Source organism: Bos indicus x Bos taurus, chromosome 3 (genome assembly GCF_003369695.1).
Source record: "Bos indicus x Bos taurus breed Angus x Brahman F1 hybrid chromosome 3, Bos_hybrid_MaternalHap_v2.0, whole genome shotgun sequence".
In the NCBI taxonomy this organism is placed as follows: Eukaryota; Metazoa; Chordata; class Mammalia; order Artiodactyla; family Bovidae; genus Bos; species Bos indicus x Bos taurus.
Genome location: NC_040078.1, coordinates 14,083,308 through 14,099,934, shown reverse-complemented (window position 1 = coordinate 14,099,934; position 16,627 = coordinate 14,083,308). Strand labels below are relative to the sequence as shown.

At 54.1% G+C, this 16,627-nt stretch overlaps 2 protein-coding genes across 3 annotated transcripts; both read right to left on the bottom strand.

Annotated features, from left to right (window-relative positions):
• Positions 1 to 168: 168 nt before the first annotated feature.
• MRPL24 (mitochondrial ribosomal protein L24) lies at positions 169 to 5,258 on the bottom strand. The gene is made up of 6 exons (XM_027529938.1): positions 5,154 to 5,258; positions 1,380 to 1,623; positions 1,204 to 1,299; positions 874 to 977; positions 502 to 632; positions 169 to 407 (listed from the first exon to the last, which is right to left on the bottom strand). Exons 2-6 carry the CDS (start codon positions 1,560 to 1,562, stop codon positions 271 to 273), a joined length of 651 nt encoding a protein of 216 aa, XP_027385739.1. The 5' UTR covers positions 1,563 to 1,623; positions 5,154 to 5,258; the 3' UTR covers positions 169 to 270.
• HDGF (heparin binding growth factor) lies at positions 169 to 16,223 on the bottom strand. 2 transcript variants are annotated; one of them, XR_003509034.1, is made up of 10 exons: positions 15,826 to 16,223; positions 9,631 to 9,707; positions 9,357 to 9,495; positions 8,478 to 8,663; positions 7,983 to 8,206; positions 1,380 to 1,623; positions 1,204 to 1,299; positions 874 to 977; positions 502 to 632; positions 169 to 407 (listed from the first exon to the last, which is right to left on the bottom strand). XR_003509034.1 is itself a non-coding variant. In XM_027529926.1 (6 exons), exons 1-6 carry the CDS (start codon positions 15,910 to 15,912, stop codon positions 7,785 to 7,787), a joined length of 720 nt encoding a protein of 239 aa, XP_027385727.1. In that variant the 5' UTR covers positions 15,913 to 16,221; the 3' UTR covers positions 6,423 to 7,784. The 2 variants fall into 2 exon arrangements, 1 of the variants encoding a protein (XP_027385727.1); XM_027529926.1 differs by lacking the exons at positions 169 to 407; positions 502 to 632; positions 874 to 977; positions 1,204 to 1,299; positions 1,380 to 1,623 and adding an exon at positions 6,423 to 7,791 and having other exon boundaries at positions 15,826 to 16,221.
• Between the last annotated feature and the right edge of the window lie 404 nt (positions 16,224 to 16,627).

Below are 16,627 nucleotides of genomic sequence, written 5' to 3'. Positions count from 1 at the left end.
GGTCTCTGTGAGGGGAAGCTCTCTCCCTTCGACCTCCATCTGAGAAATCTGCAGGCCCTGCCCTGTGGGAGGACCCCCTTAAGATTGTTAACTTCCATCCAGGTTTTGTCATAACATCAGGACAGATGCTCCCTCCCTCAGCCCCTGAAACGGGTCAGGGTGTAAGTCTTACCAGAAGACAGAGGACCCAAGGCTCTTTATTAGTGTCTGAAGAAGAGGTGGCCGCAACCTTCAAGGCTTAAGACGAGGAGAGAAGTGGCTCCCCCAGACTCAATACCAATAGACTTTCTTGTGTCTCCGAGTCTCCTGGATCCCCATCGCCTCCATCACTTCCTCCTCCAATGTCTTTAGACGAGGCACATAGGTTTTTTCTAGAGCATCTTCCACTGATGTGTCTTTGGGGCCATCTATTGAACCAGAGGAAGGAAGACGGGTGGGAGGGCTTCTTAACATCTCTTACTCCCACTCCCACTTTTGTTCCTGCCCCTCACCCAGTCTCACCAATCCATGTTTCAGGGACGATGCCATCAGCTCTGGGAACATCAGGTTTTGGGATGATCCTTCCTGATCTTGTGGACACTCGTACTCGCTCTCCTGCCTCGGTGAATCTCCACTCCACTTCAGTGGGTTTCCTAGTAGAAAGAAGAAGTGAGACCTCCAGGGAGCAGGTCTCCCTGCTATCTTCCAGCCCCAAAGTCACCATCTTATTTCTCTGCTACCCCTGGATTGGGGCTTCCTACAGGAGGACATGTCCATGAGATGGCCCCTCTCAATATCCAGCACATCCAACCCACCATTCCCTTTGGATAAATATGGTCAACAACCTTCCAACAGAAGGCAGGAAACCCTCTGACCAGAGCCCTTTAGGCTTGCCTGTCCATAGGATCCACAAGTTTGACTTGGTTGTGGAGCAAGGGTGCTTCGCTGGGGACCATGGTTCCCCGGAAATCCACAGTCTTGCCAACATAGCGGTAATGCTGTCCAAAAGAAGGGGGGAGGGTGGCTATCAGAAACCAAGGGGTGTGAAGGTGGCTTGTCTACCGAAACTCAGAGCATTCAGTCCATGCTGAACAGTGAAAGGTTCGGAGGTTCAGCTGTCGCACCAACCCCTCAGCCAGCCTCCTTCCTCCCTGTGCCGCTCTTCATAGACAGGGACGGATGGCACAGGCTTCCTGAGCATCACCACCCTCACTCTTTACTTACTGTATTCAGTCCCTCGACAACCACCCAGTTTCGCTGCCGGATAACTTGAACCACTTTGCCTTGCTTCCCGGCATCCTTGCCTTCTAGGATCTCTACCTGTGGGCAGATAGCAAGGGTCAGGGAGGGCGATCCTCGCCCGGGAGCACTCCACCACCCAACCTGTCTGAAACTCTCACCCTGTCCCCACAGAACAGATGCCAGTCTTCCTCAGGGATGGGTTCCACAGCCACCCGGCGCCGCCTGGTCCCTGGAGGGTTCTTCTTCTTATCTGCCAAGGAGCCTGGGCGGCTCATCCCATAGCGGTAGTTGGGAGGCAGGGTGACCTTAGATGCCAAGGCCAGCAGAGCAGAGAGCCGCATGGCTGGAGGCTGTGAGAAGTCCCCTGGCCAGCGAAAGACCCAGAAATCTTCCTAGTCAGCTCTGAGGTAGACAGAAACAAGAGGGCAAAGAAACAAGAGAAGAAACATCTTTTTAAGCACCTACTCCATGGCTCAATGGACTCCATCCTACTGAATCCTCATAAGATCTATCTTCACTATTACAGATGATGATATAGACTCAGATAATTTAAGTGACTTGTCAACGGTCATAATGTTACTATGTGGGAGAATCAGCATTCAAACCCACAGATACCTGACTTCAAAGTCCAAAAAAGTTCATTGAGGCCAGGACCATGTTATCTAGATCCATCCTGAATCTAGAAGATCCTAGTAGGGTCTGGCACATAGTGTTTAGTTGCTCAGTTGTGTCTGGGTTTTTTGTGACCCCATGGATTGTAGCCGGCCAAGATCTTCTGTCCATGGGATTTCCCAGGTAAGAATACTGGAGTGGGTTGCCATTTCCTTTTCCAGGGGATCTTCCTGACCCAGGGATTGAACCCAAGTCTCCTGCATTGGCAAGTGGATTCTTTACCCCTGAACCACCTGGGAAACCCTTGGCAAGTATTAGGTACTCAATAAAAAATCTTTCAATAAATACACCAACAGCAAGATGTAAAGAAAACACTGGCATAAGTCCGAAAACCAGGCAATTATAGGTTAAGACAAACAGGCAGCAGAGATAAAAACTGGGATTAAGATGTCCCCATGTGCATGCACAGTTGCTCAGTCATGTCCAAACTCTTTGCAACCCCATAGCCTGCTGGACTCCCCTGGGCCTATAAGACTTCCACTTCCTAATCTCAATCAGGAAACAATCACTTCCCCCTGAGATAGTTTCTTTTCTAAAGGAAAAAGATCCAGAGCAAGACTGTCGGATTACAGAGACCTACAATTCCAAACTAAGTATGTACTCTAAGCTTCCCAGTTCTTGAAGGAAAATGGACTAACCCAACGGGCACGTGCTACCTTCCAGTGGCCATGCTAAGTGCGTTCCTGTGTCATCTCATTTAACCCCAAGGACAACTGACGAAGGAGGTACCATTAACCTTGCTCCATAGTAAAAATGAAGCCTAATTCAAAGAACAATTAAAGTTCACTATGATGACATTAAAAGCTCTGGACTGGGTAGTCAGAGGACCTGAGATCTAGTCTCTGCTCCACCATCAACTCATTCTGTGACCCTTGTCTTCTGAGCTCAGTTCCATTATCCATAAAATTTTACAGAGCTGTTTCTGTCATTCAAGTTATTTCTAAGATTTTAACAAAGCAAGACAGAATCATGTGGATAGTACTATCCTTTCGGGGTAAATTTAAAAATACATATTCTGTCATAGGCATAAATATCTACCAGAAGGAAACAGGGACCAACTAAAGTACTTGTTTTGGGGAAGACGAAGTTTGGGAGGGCTGTTCCTTGCCATAACTTTTGCATTTTCTAACTACATACATTTTAAAATATATATCAACTGGTTTATCTGAATACTGAGATATTGGGTCATTTTTCTTCTCTATACTTCTCAATATGGTAAACAAAAGATCTAGTACTATTTTTAATTAATGCTGGATGAAGATGTGGCCACAGGACTGGAAAAGGTCAGTTTTCATTCCAGTCCCAAAGAAAGGCAATGCCAAAGAATGCTCAAACTACCGCACAACTGCACTCATCTCACACGCTAGTAAAGTAATGCTCAAAATTCTCCAAGCCAGGCTTCAGCAGTACGTGAACCGTGAACTTCCAGATGTTCAGGCTGGTTTTAGAAGAGGCAAAGGAACCAGAGACCAAATTGCCAACATTCGTTGGATCACTGAAAAAGCAAGAGAGTTCCAGAAAAACATCTATTTCTGCTTTATTGACTATGCCAAAGCCTTTGACTGTGTGGATCACAAGAAACTGTGGAAAATTCTGAAAGAGATGGGAATACCAGACCACCTGACCTGCCTCTTGAGAAACTTGTATGCAGGTCAGGAAGCAACAGTTAGAACTGGACATGGAACAACAGACTGGTTCCAAATAGGGAAAGGAGTACGTCAAGGCTGTATATTGTCACCCTGCTTATTTAACTTCTATGCAGAGTACATCATGAGAAACACTGGGCTGGATGAAGCACAAGCTGGAATCAAGCTTGCTGGGAGAAATATCAATAACCTCGGTATGCAGATGACACCACCCTTATTGCAGAAAGTGAAGAACTAAAGAGCCTCTTGATGAAAGTGAAAAGAGGAGAGTGAAAAAGTTGGCTTAAAGCTCAACATTCAGAAAACGAAGATCATGGTATCCGGTCCCATCACTTCATGGCAATTAGATGGGGAAACAGTGGCTGACTTTATTTTGGGGGGCTCCAAAATCACTGCAGATGGTGATTGTAGCCATGAAATGAAAAGACACTTACTCCTTGGAAGGCAAGTTATGACCAACCTAGACAGCATATTAAAAAGCAGAGACATTACTTTGTCAACAAAAGTCTGTCTAATCAAGGCTATGGTTTTTCCAGTGGTCATGGAAAAACTCTCATGGATGTGAGAGTTGCACTATAAAGTAAGCTGAGTGCAGAAGAATTGATGCTTTTGAACTGTGGTGTTGGAGAAGACTCTTGAGAGTGAGTCCCTTGGACTGCAAGGAGATCCAACCAGTACATCCTAAAGGAAATCAGTCCTGGGTGTTCATTGGAAGGACTGATGTTGAAGCTGAAACTCCAATATTTTGGCCAACTGATGCGAAGAGCTGACTCATTTGAAAAGACCCTGGTGTTGGGAAAGATTGAAGGCAGGAGGAGAAGGGGACGACAGAGGATAAGATGGTTAGATGGCATAACCGACTTGATGGACATGAGTTTGAGTAAACTCCAAGAGTTGGTGATGGACAGGGAGGCCTGGTGTGCCTGGTGTTCATGGCATCGCAAAGAGTTGGACACGACTGAGCGACTGAACTGAAGTTTAGGGCCTCAGTGTTCCTTCATTCAGAATTTAAAAATGCTTAGGGAGCACTATTATGTGACAGATCTACGGTTAGGAACCTTACTATTCCCGGCATTTGATCATCACACTGCTGTTTGGGGGGAGGTTGACAAGAGACGAGGAAACCAAGGCCCGGAGAGCTGGTGACTTGCCCTAGTTCATACAGCTTGATAGTAGCAGCACGAATCTCAAGACCCGAGTCTCCTGCGTTGATTGCCATAAGACGTCCCTTAACCTCAGCCATTCTAGATCTGAAGCTCAGACAGGCGATCCCAGAAGCTCTCCCGCCTTAGATCTTTCTCTTCTTTCTCTACCAGCCCTGGAGAGGCTGGTGACCTTCCGCAGTGGGGCTTCCATTGCACGCTCTAGGGGAACTGTTGTGTAGGTAGTGATCCCTCAGGCCCCGGCTCCAAAGGCTGCTTCCACCTCCAGTCCCATCCTAGGTGCGGGTAATGATCAGCCCCCAGCGGTCTTCAGTACCCAGCCGCTCCGAGCTTCCGATGCTTGGAGACCCCAGACGAAGCAATTGAGCCATGCCGGGGCAAAGGACCTTACCGTTCCCACCTCCCCGACCAACCCAGAGATCCCGAAATCTCTGGTTCACGATATCCTCACCTCAGCTTCCCGCTGATCCGCTGGCCTCCGCGGGTCCCATAGGCACGTGGGACCCACGCCCCGCCCAATCCCATCACTCAGATTTCTGGGAAATGTAGTCTAATTGTACAAGGGACGCTCAACAACGAATCTAGCCTCTCTGCATGCTGGGAGTTGTAGTCCGCCGCTACGAAGCAAGAGGGAAGCAGGAAATCTGACCGGGTAGGAAATCGAGGAAGCGTAAGAGCACCGTGAAGCACGTCGGGAGTTGAAGGCAAAGTCGGATAGGCTGCGGTGCCAGGGACATTCTTGCACGTGCTCTACGTGAAGGCCGCTGGGAATTGTAGTTACCAGGGACCATGGCTCCATTTTCTACGTGATTGCGGCTTCTTCAAAGCAGAGGGCCTTCCCTTTTAGTGAGACCACAGTCAGTACTCTCCCCGCCCGCCCTTCTCTGCTGGAGGGGGCCAAGGCAGATGACCAAAGTGTCACAGCTTTCTAAAAGGATGAAACCTGGCCTTTCGGTACCAGTGGATGAACTAGTCACAAAATGTCAGACTGGAAGAAACCTCAGAGAGGATGAAATCCAACAATTCCACTTAATTCGGGAGTATTGAGAGGATTCCATGCTATGGACCGCCTCACCCTTCAACAGTTATCGGTAGCAGGCATCCCTAGCTTTGCCCTTGAGCCTCCAAGTTGTTTCTACAACAGACTCAACCCTCTCTTTCTTGGCCATTGTGAACCTACTTCTTGTGCAAACTTAAAAAACTTTCCCAGGTGCTTAGGGGGAAGCTATGTTAAACTGGCTGGGCAGAACCAGAGTACTAGGTGCAGTATTCTGTGACTTCGCCCTCATGTGGAAATTTCGTTGTTGTTCAGTGTCTGTCATGTATGACTCTGCGACCCCCATGGACTGTAGCACGCCAGGATCCTCTATCCTCCACTTTCTCCCGGAGTTTGCTCAAACACACGTTCATTGAGTCAGTGATGCTACCTGACCATCTCATACTCTGCAGTGCCCTTCTCCTTTTGCCTTCAATCTTTCCCAGCATCAGGGTCTTTTCCAATGAATATTCAGGGTTGATGATTGACTGGTTTGATCTCCAGACTCTTAAGAGTGAAATTCTATGTGGAATTGTAGGTATTTCAACAGACTGAGAATGGAGGAAGCTGGCACACCTTACCTGAATCTGAGAAGTGAATTTGGAAATCATTTGTAGTCTCTTTCCCCACTCCCCTGCACCATCAGTTAACCAACACACCTCCAAAGAATCAGTCAAAATCCAATGTAGTAATCAATGGGTTTTATTTTCCTAGAACTGAAATCATCTACGGTTTTCAGAGCTAAACTTCCAAAGCTACAGTCAGCAATTTTTCATCAGAGCCCAAGGGAGAGGGGCAAGGGTGAAAGAGACAAGAAACCGAAGAGGCAAATAGACCACTAGAAAGAGGTTGGGAGAGGGCGATTATTTCCCTCTGGCCTCTCAGTGGGTTACAAATCGGATCTGGTGACAACACTGAGTGGATCAGGTCGGGGGTATGTGGATGGAAATGACATCAGCAGGAACACCAAAGCTCCAACTACAACAAAAGTCATCAAGCCCCAAACAGAAGGGGAGCCTCCCAGTGCACCTCAGAAATGGGGGCAAGAGTGGGGGGCACACAAAGGGATGGGGGGGTTCTTTAAAATTTTTTTTTGTAATTTTCTTTTATTAAAAACATTTCCTAAAAAATGTGTCTTTTCCTTTATGTCTGGGTGACGTGTGTGACTGTAGGCTGGCCTTGAGCACTGGGAGAAGAGGGAAAAGGGTAGCTAAGGGTCTCCCCAGGGCATCCCATCTCTGGCCTGAGATCTAAAGGGGGATGGATACTCCTCAACACTCCCACCCAAGCTGGGTGAAGTCAGCCCTTCAGATCTCAGGTCCTTGACCCAAAGAACTTGGAAGAACCCAAATCTTTTGATAATAAACTGTAACTCCCATAACACCTGGGGTCTGCATTAAGTGAGACAATTGCGCATTGTCAATCATCAAGGATTTATGGAAGGGAGCGCCTCGCCCCCTCCTCCCGCCCCCCCACCCCCTACCCGAGCTGTCCCACTTTCCCTGAATCCAGGCAGCTGGGATAATAGGTGTGGGAGGAAGGGACAGGAGCTCAGGGAGATGTCATTCTCTTACCCATCCCCCCATTTGAAGTTTGCCCCTCCCAGACCCCAGAAGCCCACCCTGCTATTCATTCTCCATCCCCTCCATTCATAGCCCTGATCCCAGCCAACCTAGACGTCTAGAATGCCCGGGGAAGGGGGCGAGGGGTGTCAGGAGATGGAAATAGCCAGTCCAGGCCCTAACAAGTACACTGGGAAACAACTCCAGGCAGGGAGGGACACAATGGCGTCATCTCATCCCACAGAGCAGAAGACACGGACCTGACTCAGGTCACAGGTGTGTGGGGACACGGAGGTGAGGGCCACGTGGCCTGCCCCATCGGGGTCAATCTCCAGGGTCTGAGCTCAGAAGGGGGGAGAGTGGGAAAAGGAGAGTGGGTTGGGGTGGGGAAGGGGTTCCCAGTTTGGAGGCCATGGCCAGTTTCCCCAGTAGCACCCAGACAGCAGCAGGAACGGGGCAGGGGCTCCTCTTGAAACATTGGTGGCTACAGGCTGCGGGGGAGGGTTGGAGGGGAGAAGGGTTAATGGTGTGGCCTTGGCCTGGCCAGGCCCCAGCCAGCGCCGTTCTCCTGGGAAAGCCCCCCTGCCTCCCAAGAGGCTGACTGCTGCAGGCCCTCCTCCTCCTCTCAGCAGAGGGCCCAGCCCTCCCAGCCCAACTGCCAAGGGGCAGGGGGCTCACTCACCTCTCGTGATCTCTCAGGCCCGGGGCCTCGGCGTCTTCCTTGGCAGCCTCTTCCTCTTCTTCCTCCTCTTCTTCCTCCTGAGGAGGCCCCCGGCCAGAGCCGGGCTCAGACGGGGTACTGTTCTTCTCCGCCTCCACTGGAAGGGGCCTCTCACCCTCCAAGGTGGCCCCCTCTTTCTCCTCCCCTTCAAGGTCTTCTGCTTCCTTGGGGCGTTTGGGGGAGTCCTGCGGCGGTTGGGCAGAGATAAGGCACGGCTGAGGCGGGACGGGGAGAACGCCCGCCTCCCCCTGCTTTCCCCAGAGGCTCCTTCCTGGGCAGACCAGCGCTCTTCCAGCCCTCTGCCAGCTGTCTCCTGCGGCCCATCTTCTAAGGAGGGACCCCCCTGCCAAGACTAGGGGTTGAGCCTCTCAGACTGGACACTCCCTAAAAAAGTAATAACTTCTCTCCTCAAGACTAGGAGCCCTGCTTCTGGGAGCCCAGGCAGGGGGCAGTTACCTCCAGTAGGTCTCCCGCTCTCCTCTTCAGCGCTCCCTTCTCATTCTTCTCCTTGGTTGGCTCGTCAATGACTAGCTTCCCTTCCTCATCACTGCTTCCCTCGGCATTCCCCTTCTTGTCGCCATCACCCTCAGTGGCTTCGGGCTCCGGTTCGGGCTCTTCCACACAGCTCTTTTTCTGGGAGGACTGTGGTGGAGACAGTGGAGGCTGAGTGGCACCAGCAGCTGCCACGCAGGGCCCCCTCCCCAGATCCCTCCCTCGGCCACTCACTCCTTCCTTTGCCCGCCTCTCCCCCGCCCCCACCCAGGTGCCCAGTCTCACAAGTGATTTGAGACCCACCTCTGTCGGATTAGCCCCGGGGTAAACCCACTGGCCGGGCAGGCAGGGCTCTGTGCAGGAGGGGGGAGGGCTGGAGCAGGAGGCAAAACCTCGGGTCAACTTCTCCCAAAGGGAGCTGGGACCCTTTCCCCGCCAACCCCCGCCCCCCACCCTCCCGCCTCATCCTGCCCGGCTCACGAGCACCTCCTCCTGGAAGCCTTTGTGGAAAGAGTTGAGGCCACATCTTCTATTCACTCTGGGCCCGCCAAAGGCCTGCCCCCACTTACCGCCTCAGTCCTGTTCTTGCCCCTCCCAGGCGCTGTCTAACAAGTGGCCCCTCACCACAGCTACATCGCACACCCAGAGCCCCATGCCCTCTTGCAGGAAGCCCCCCACCCCTCACCCCATGAGCTCCTACTCTGAAAGCCCTGGTGTTGGTTTCTGAGCCCCACCCTGTTCATGAAGACTAAGCGCCACAGGTGGGCCCTGTGTGATCACACCTATGGCCACACCTGCTTTCCAAAGGGGGGGGGTGGTCTCTGGGGGCGGCCGGCAGCTCACCTGGTAGCCAGAAGCCTTGACGGTGGGGTTGTTCTCGATCTCCCACAGCCCCTCGCTGAACCCTTTCCTCTTGTTGGGCTTGCCAAACTTCTCCTTGGACTCTTCGTAAGGGAAGAGGTCTTTGGGGCCCAGGAATGCCCTGGTGAGAGATGGGAGACTGTGCTCTCGAGCCCCTCACTGCATCTGAGCTGCGCAGCCCCACAGGCGAGGGGTGCTGGCACCACCGCTCTTCCCCCCAGCCGGCCCTCCCTCCCACTTCTGCTCCCTCACTCACGTCTCGTGGGTCCCAAAAAAAAAGACTTGGTATTTGTTGGCTGTTGATTTCACGGCAGCCTCCGGCATCTCGTCAATCTGAGAGCAAAATGAGGAAAGGGAGCATGAGCTGGAGCCCTAAGGTCATGAACTGGAGGCCAGAGGACAGGTGCTGTGGGGCTGACCTCTAAGGCACACACGTGGAAAATCAGACTGAGAGGGACCCAGCAGTTCACCAAGGGGGTTTCTAAACCATTTTTAGCAGTAGGACTTTGTTCAAAGGAAGTCAGACACAAAAGCCCAGCAGAAATCCTCCCTCTCCTTCACAAACCAAACAGCATCCCTAAACAGATCCCGTCCACAAGGCTCCATGTCTCCGCCATCACCCTGGCGGGTCCACCCACTGCCACGCCTCTTGCGTGGACTGAAACCACAGCCTCCGTTCTTGCCTCACTACAACCCATTCTCCAAGCTGCCACCAGGGGGAGCCTTTCCAAGTGCGGGTCTGAGCATTCTTCCTCCCTGCTAGTGGCTTTTCAGGATTCTAGGGACCACCTATTCACCATTATCCATAAAATCAAGGTCTGAATTCCAGTGCTGCCACTAATATTTGTATGACCTTGGGCAACTTACAGAACCTCAGTTTCCTCATCTGTAAAATGGAGAGTGTCACAGTCCAAGGGTTGTAAGGCTTAAATGACCATAATGTGGTCCGTCCCACATATATGTTCGCTATTGTCGTCTTCTCCCAGTACACTGTCCTTCTGCGCTCTGCTCCAGCCACACTGATCTCAGTCTTCTATACTCACTAACTCCTGATCAGCCTTCCGACCTCAGGCCCATCATCACTTCCTCCAGAAAGCTTCCCCACCTCTCCCAATCTGATCGGCTTCCCAGATAAAACTCTCAGCACGTCTCCTTCACAGTGCTTTTTACAATTCCAATATTAATGTCTATGTTGACTATACCTTCCCCAAGATCAAAGAAGTCTGTTTATACGTCCAGCACACTGCCTAGCACACAGTGGGTACACAATAGTCACTGGATGACTATGAAACAGACTGCTCTGACTGAAAGTGAAGAGGTGAGGCCAAGGGGCTGCCTATTTAGTATTACCCAGCAGTAGCAGCTCCCCCAAAGAATTTTGGGGAACTCTTTTTGAAAGTCACGTGACATACACTCTCATTTTACAGACAAGGAAACTGAAGCTCAGAAAAGTGATTTTCCCAAAATGACAGGACAAGTTAGAGAGGGCCAGATGTCAGAAACAGCTCCTGACTTGATTCTCTGCCTCAAATGTCCCTAGCGGGTGAGGGATGCTGTGATGGAGAAGGCGCAGAGGTCTGAGGCCAGGGAAATAGTGAGATGCAGTGGCCTACACAGCTTCTCCCGGATCAGGCCCTAGAAGCCCAGGCCAAGCTGAGTTAGGGGAGGAGAACTACAACTCCCAGCAACACTTGCAGCAGCCCCAGCGGCCTGGCTTCCCGCCGGACAGAGGCCAGGTGGCCATGTTGACTGGGGCCCCAGGCGCAGATAGGAAAGAGAGACAGGCCAAAGCAGTGATTAAACACACACAGAGAGTAGAACAGTGTGTCTGACTAGGGACCTGGGAGACAGGGAGGCTGGAAATAAACTGACACACACCCAGGAGAGGGGGTGGAACCTGGGCAAGAATCTGAGGGGCATCTTGCTCCAGACATGGAGTCTTCAGGCTCCTGAGCACCTCCCCCCTTGCCCTGTGGCCTCTGGGGACAGAGGTCCAGCCCCTCCTCCCCAGGAAGGCCCAGCACAAACTATGCCCTCCCCACCACCCAGAGACACGGGTGTGAGAGCAGGGGGTGGAAAGGCATGCTGTCCCCCCACCCCAGCTCAATCCCCATCGCCATGACAACCCAACCCCGCCCCCAGGGCCACTCAGCAACCAGGAATGTGACTGCTCCTCTCCCCCCCCTCCCCAGGCCCTCTCTCCAGATTAGGGAGGAGGGGACACTAACTCACACCCCACCCCCAAGCCTGGAGTCTGGCACCTGGGTCCCTGGCTGTGCCTGAAACCCCAGCCAGGGCTGAGGGCCAGGCCCTGCTCAGGAAGCCAGAGCTGGGGTGTGGGCGGAGGAGGAGCCGCCTCCACCAGGACACCTGGGTACTGTTGCCAGCTAGTTCCCCACCCTCCTCTCAGAGGGGGTAACAAAAAATAAAATGAGAGGCTCCAGGGCTCAGAAATCCCAGGAGACAGGCAGGCATAAGACAATAATAGCAGAAGCCCTTTCCTAGGCCTCTTTCGGTGGATCTTTGTGCATCAGGAAAGAGAACTGGGGGTGGGGGGTGGGGGAGTATCTAAGGGTCCCAGTTAGGAACTCATCTGGGCTCCATGTTTTCAGTGCCACACTTGAGCCAGGCAGTAACAGGCTTGTAGGAAATGTGATGCAAGGGGAGAAACTGAGGCCCAGGAAAGGGGCTAGGGTGAGCAAAGGAGTCAGAAACAGGAAACACGCTCGAGGTGCTCTCAAGGAGCTGAGACCAGGCAAGCGGCGCTCCGACCTTTAGTCTCCTTCCCGTGGGAAACAAACTCAAAGAGAGAGGTGGCTCAACACTGTGATGGGATCCAGGAGGCCACCAGCTGCCCAGCCTCAGGGGCGGGGAAGAAACAAAAGAATGGATGGGAATTAAAAATAGAACGAGACACACCAGATATACCCACCCTGCTGACTTCTAGCAAAATAAAGGGTGGGTCGAGAGGAAAGAGGGAGGCCAAGGACCTGGGCAGATGGGCATCTACCCCCAAAAGGGTAATGCCACCCCCACCCCATCTGACCTTGAGAGTAGGCACCTGTGGGGGAAGGGCCAGGAGAGCAAGTGCTTTTCACTTAATGGAATTCCCAACCCCTCACTCCAAAAAGGGGAGACATTCCTTCTTCAGTGGATCCTTCATCCTTCAAGCCACAAAGGAAATGTCTTATCTTGCATTTGGAAGTGAAAGGCGGTTCTTCATCGACAACATAGAGGATATGAGGTCTCAGGGGAGGCCTGTGTCCCCAGTACAGACATGTGTCTCCCAGGCGGTGCCTTTATATCCAGACTGTGACTCAGAACAAGTGAGTCAAGGCTTAGTGAGTCAGGGTGGGGCCAGAGAAGTGCTGGAGACCCCCCACTGCACGTCCTCCACTGGCCAACAGGGGAGGGGGCTCTGCTCCTTCCCAGCCATTTTAGGAATCCTGGCAAGTTACTTCCCCCTGGCTGGGGCTCTTCCACTCCCACACCTGCCTACTGCCTTTGCCTGGCTCCTTCAGACAGGCCGGAGCATAGGAAATCCCATCCTGCCAGAGCCCATGGACACCTTCTAAGGTCTGAAGTTCCCCAGGTGAGGAGTGGTGAGAGAAAATTAAACACCTCTCCCCCAGCCTCATACCCAATCCAGGCCCAGGGGCGCCTGGCTCAGCACACCGGAAGGCAGCCCAGAAGGCTAAGCCCACACTGACTGCCAGCCAGGGTTCTGACCACCACACCCAGGGCCCAGGCCTGACCTGACCCAGGAACCGGAAAATCTGGGGCAGGAGACAGTTGGGGCCAGGAAAGTGTGGCAAGCTGGAGAGGCAGAAAAGGTGGTGCCTGGGTGTGGGGGAGGGGCAGAGAGAGAAAAGATGGGTGAGGCCCTCGGGCTGTGCAGGTTTTCTGGGACTGTGAAACAGGAAGTGAAGAAAGGAGGAAGGAACAGAAGGGGAAAAATCCCTGAGTCTTGCAGGTTAATTGTTAAGTGCTTGGAGATCCCCCGGGGAAGTTAGGCAGAAGGAAGAGGAAAGGAAAAGATTAAGATGGAGTCACACCGTCCTTCCAGGCAGGTCTTGCCTACCACGTGGTCCCTCTGGCTGGACTCTGCAAACACTGGGCTGTTCCAGTCTCACCCAGAGTCAGTCACCCCCCCCAGAAGTAGGGCCTAAGGAAGAAAAGTCCACACATTTGCCTTCACCATGGCTGAGGGCTCTGGTTGCCTATTATATGGAACAGTTAGCAAGGCTCCTCCATTCCTCCTCCATCTCAGGAAGAGCCAGAGTCTCTTCAGACTCTGCCACTCTATAGACTAAGACAGCATCCAAGGGTGGTAAGGAGACCCCAATTTGTCTGCTCTTTTGGCATTCAAGCAGAATGTATTCGGAACATAACTACCTTGGGTGTACCACTCCCTCTAATTTTCATAATCAAGACCCAGAGCGCAGGCAAAGGGTGGGGTCCTATCTCTTTGGGATCCAGTCTGGTCCCCCTCCCCCAACTCTAACTTTATCTAAAGGGTCCAGCCCTCAACCGAGCAACAGACTGCCCCCTGTCCTAGAGGCCCGGGATGAAGAAGAAATAGACATTATTCCCAGCCCCAGTGCTGCCCTTACTCCAAGGCCACCAGAAAGCCGAAGGTCTTCTTCATATGGGCCAGTATGCATCCATATGGGGCCCTCCCTTCTCTGCAGCCCTAAGGGGTCCTCTGCAACCCACATTCCAGCTGAGCCCCTTCCCCAGTCTCTGGGCTTTCTCCCACCCCCAGGAGGTAGGAGCAGTAGAGACCTCGGTTCAGTTCTTGCCCTGCCCACCAGGACCTTGGCATCTGAACCAAGAAGCCAGATGGATCAAAGGTGCAGGGTAAAGTACACGAGTGTCCACACACCACACACAGACATACACACACACAGCTGACCGTGGCTGCTTGCTCACACTGCCCCCAGCCGCCACCACCACCCAAGTCCCCTAGGAGGCCTTGGAAGTTGGGAGAGCCCTGCTTCACTCTAGACTTCACTCCCACTCCAGAGGCCAGACATCTAGAAGTTTCCAGGAACAAGGAGCTCAAGGCATATGGGATTAGGCACATTCCTGAGGAGAGGGTACAGAGTGAGGATCTCCTGGATTTTCTCAGGCTGGCCCCAAAGTTGGTCTGCACACTCTGAGCAGGACCCAGGGGGGCCTGGACCAACTTTCCTCAGGGCAGGGTCTGGCCCAGATGAAGACACAGACTCACGTGGAAAAGAGCAACCCACAGCCAATAACGCAGTTCTACACTTGGCCCCCTCGTCCAGAAGACTCCTTCCCTCTACTTCTCTCTGCCCTTGGATTTCACTCTATACTCGAGGGCCAAACCCAAAGGCCCTACACCATCTTTGAAATAAGTTGCCGGAGGCACTGTCCCTTGTGACACCCCAACCTCCTCCAACAACCTCTGGCAACCTCCCATACAGTTACTTCACCTGTCTCAGTTCTAGGGGAAACACGATGAATGCTCCAGGCTGGGCTTTTGGGCCCCACCCTCCCACCTGGCCAGGTGCTGGGCGGAGGTGGTGGTGGGGCGCCTCATATTGGCGGGCTGAATCAACCACATGGCAGACTGGACCGTTCTGGCGGGAGAGGCTTAAGAAATGGGGAGGAGAAGCAACTCGGGTTCCCTCCACCTCCACTTACAGGGAGGGCAGCCTGGACTGGACTTCTCAATCCAACAAGGGCCCTGCCACCCTCAGCCCCAAGTCTGAGTTGGCAGCACACGAAGCAGTATTTTTGTGGGGTTGAGGAGTGAAGGGTACTAGCGGGTGATTTCCAAACCAGGCAGATTCCCTCTTCTTCCGCCCCCCACCTCCCAACAACGATTCCTCGACCCTCCCAGCTTCAGATCTCTTACGGATGCCCCAAACCAAAGTTTTGTAGAAGCGAACTCCGCCTCCGTTTATCCCTTTCTGGGCTGAGATCCTGCTTAACCATCTCATCTAGAAGAGGAGAGTTTGAACCAGGGGTAACAATCAGTGAAGAAACTGGGGGTCTCTAAGGGGGTCCCTGAGGGGGGTAGCAGTGGCGCTTGGGGGGTGGGAGGAGTTACACGACTGGCCCGTGCCCGTGTAGCGCGCCCGAAACCGCTGGGAGTATGGGGGCTGGGGGCGGAACTGAGCACGCGGAGCCGGGGGCCGGAAAGTGACCGGCGCTCTCGGTTCCCCACGCCGCGCACACGCCACTACGCGCGGACGCCGTGTGGCCAGGTGTTCGCCGCCGCCGCCGCCGCCGCCGCCCCACCACCCCGCCTCCACCATTATATAACCGGCGGGTGGGTTTGGAGTCGCTTGGCTAAGACTCGGGGACTCAGACGCCCCCCGCCCCCACTCCCAACCCCTCCGCGCGGAGCGCTCGTGCCCTCCCGGGTGTTATGCAACCCAAGCCTGGAGGTGGATAGGAGGCGGCGGGCCGCGCTGCTCACCCGGGCCGGCCAGTGTGGGTAGCCCTTCATCTTGGCGAACACCAGGTCCCCGCATTTGTACTCCTTCTGCCGGTTGGATCGCGACATGGCGGGGCTCCGGGCGCCCCGGGCTCCGCGCCGGGCCGGAAAGCGCGAGCCCAAGTTTGCGCGTGCGGCGGTAGCGGCGCCGCTCCGCTCCGGCCCTCGCGCGGCCCCCGCCTCGATGGTGGCCCCCGGCCCGGGCTCCGGCGCTGCCACGGCGACTCCGCCCGCGCGCCGCACGGACGGGGCGGGCGCGGATCTGGGGCAACGCTCCGGTACGATGGGTGCGCGCTTGTGCAGTTGTTTGTGTTTGAAATTCAATTGCTCCCTCCGCTGCGCGAGGCCTCTTCCTCCACCCCCCGCCCGGTCCCCACTCCTCCCTCCTCCTTTTCCCACTCCTCCTCCTCCTCCTCCCCCCTCCGCGCTCCCTCCCGCGGCGGTTTGATGCGTGCAGCTTCTTGACGCCCTGTGCCTGCCACTGCCCGTCGCCCAACCTGGAGCCGCCTGGCGGCGCGCGGCGACACAGGCGTGAGGAGCCGATCGCCGAGCAAGCCGAGTAGGCTTTGTGTGCCCGCTGTCGGTGGGTGCCGGCCCGCCCGCGCGCCCGGGAGGAGCTGGCGCCCGGCTGGACGGAGCGGCCTGGCGCCCCTCCCCCGGACCCACGGGGCGCTCCCAACCGCGGCTTCAGCGCAGCCAAGTGTCGAAGTTTAGGCGTCGTGCCTCTGCCCTCGGCTCCATCCCTATCGGTGAATGTTAGCTCCGTTCCCGGTGCGTGGCTGCG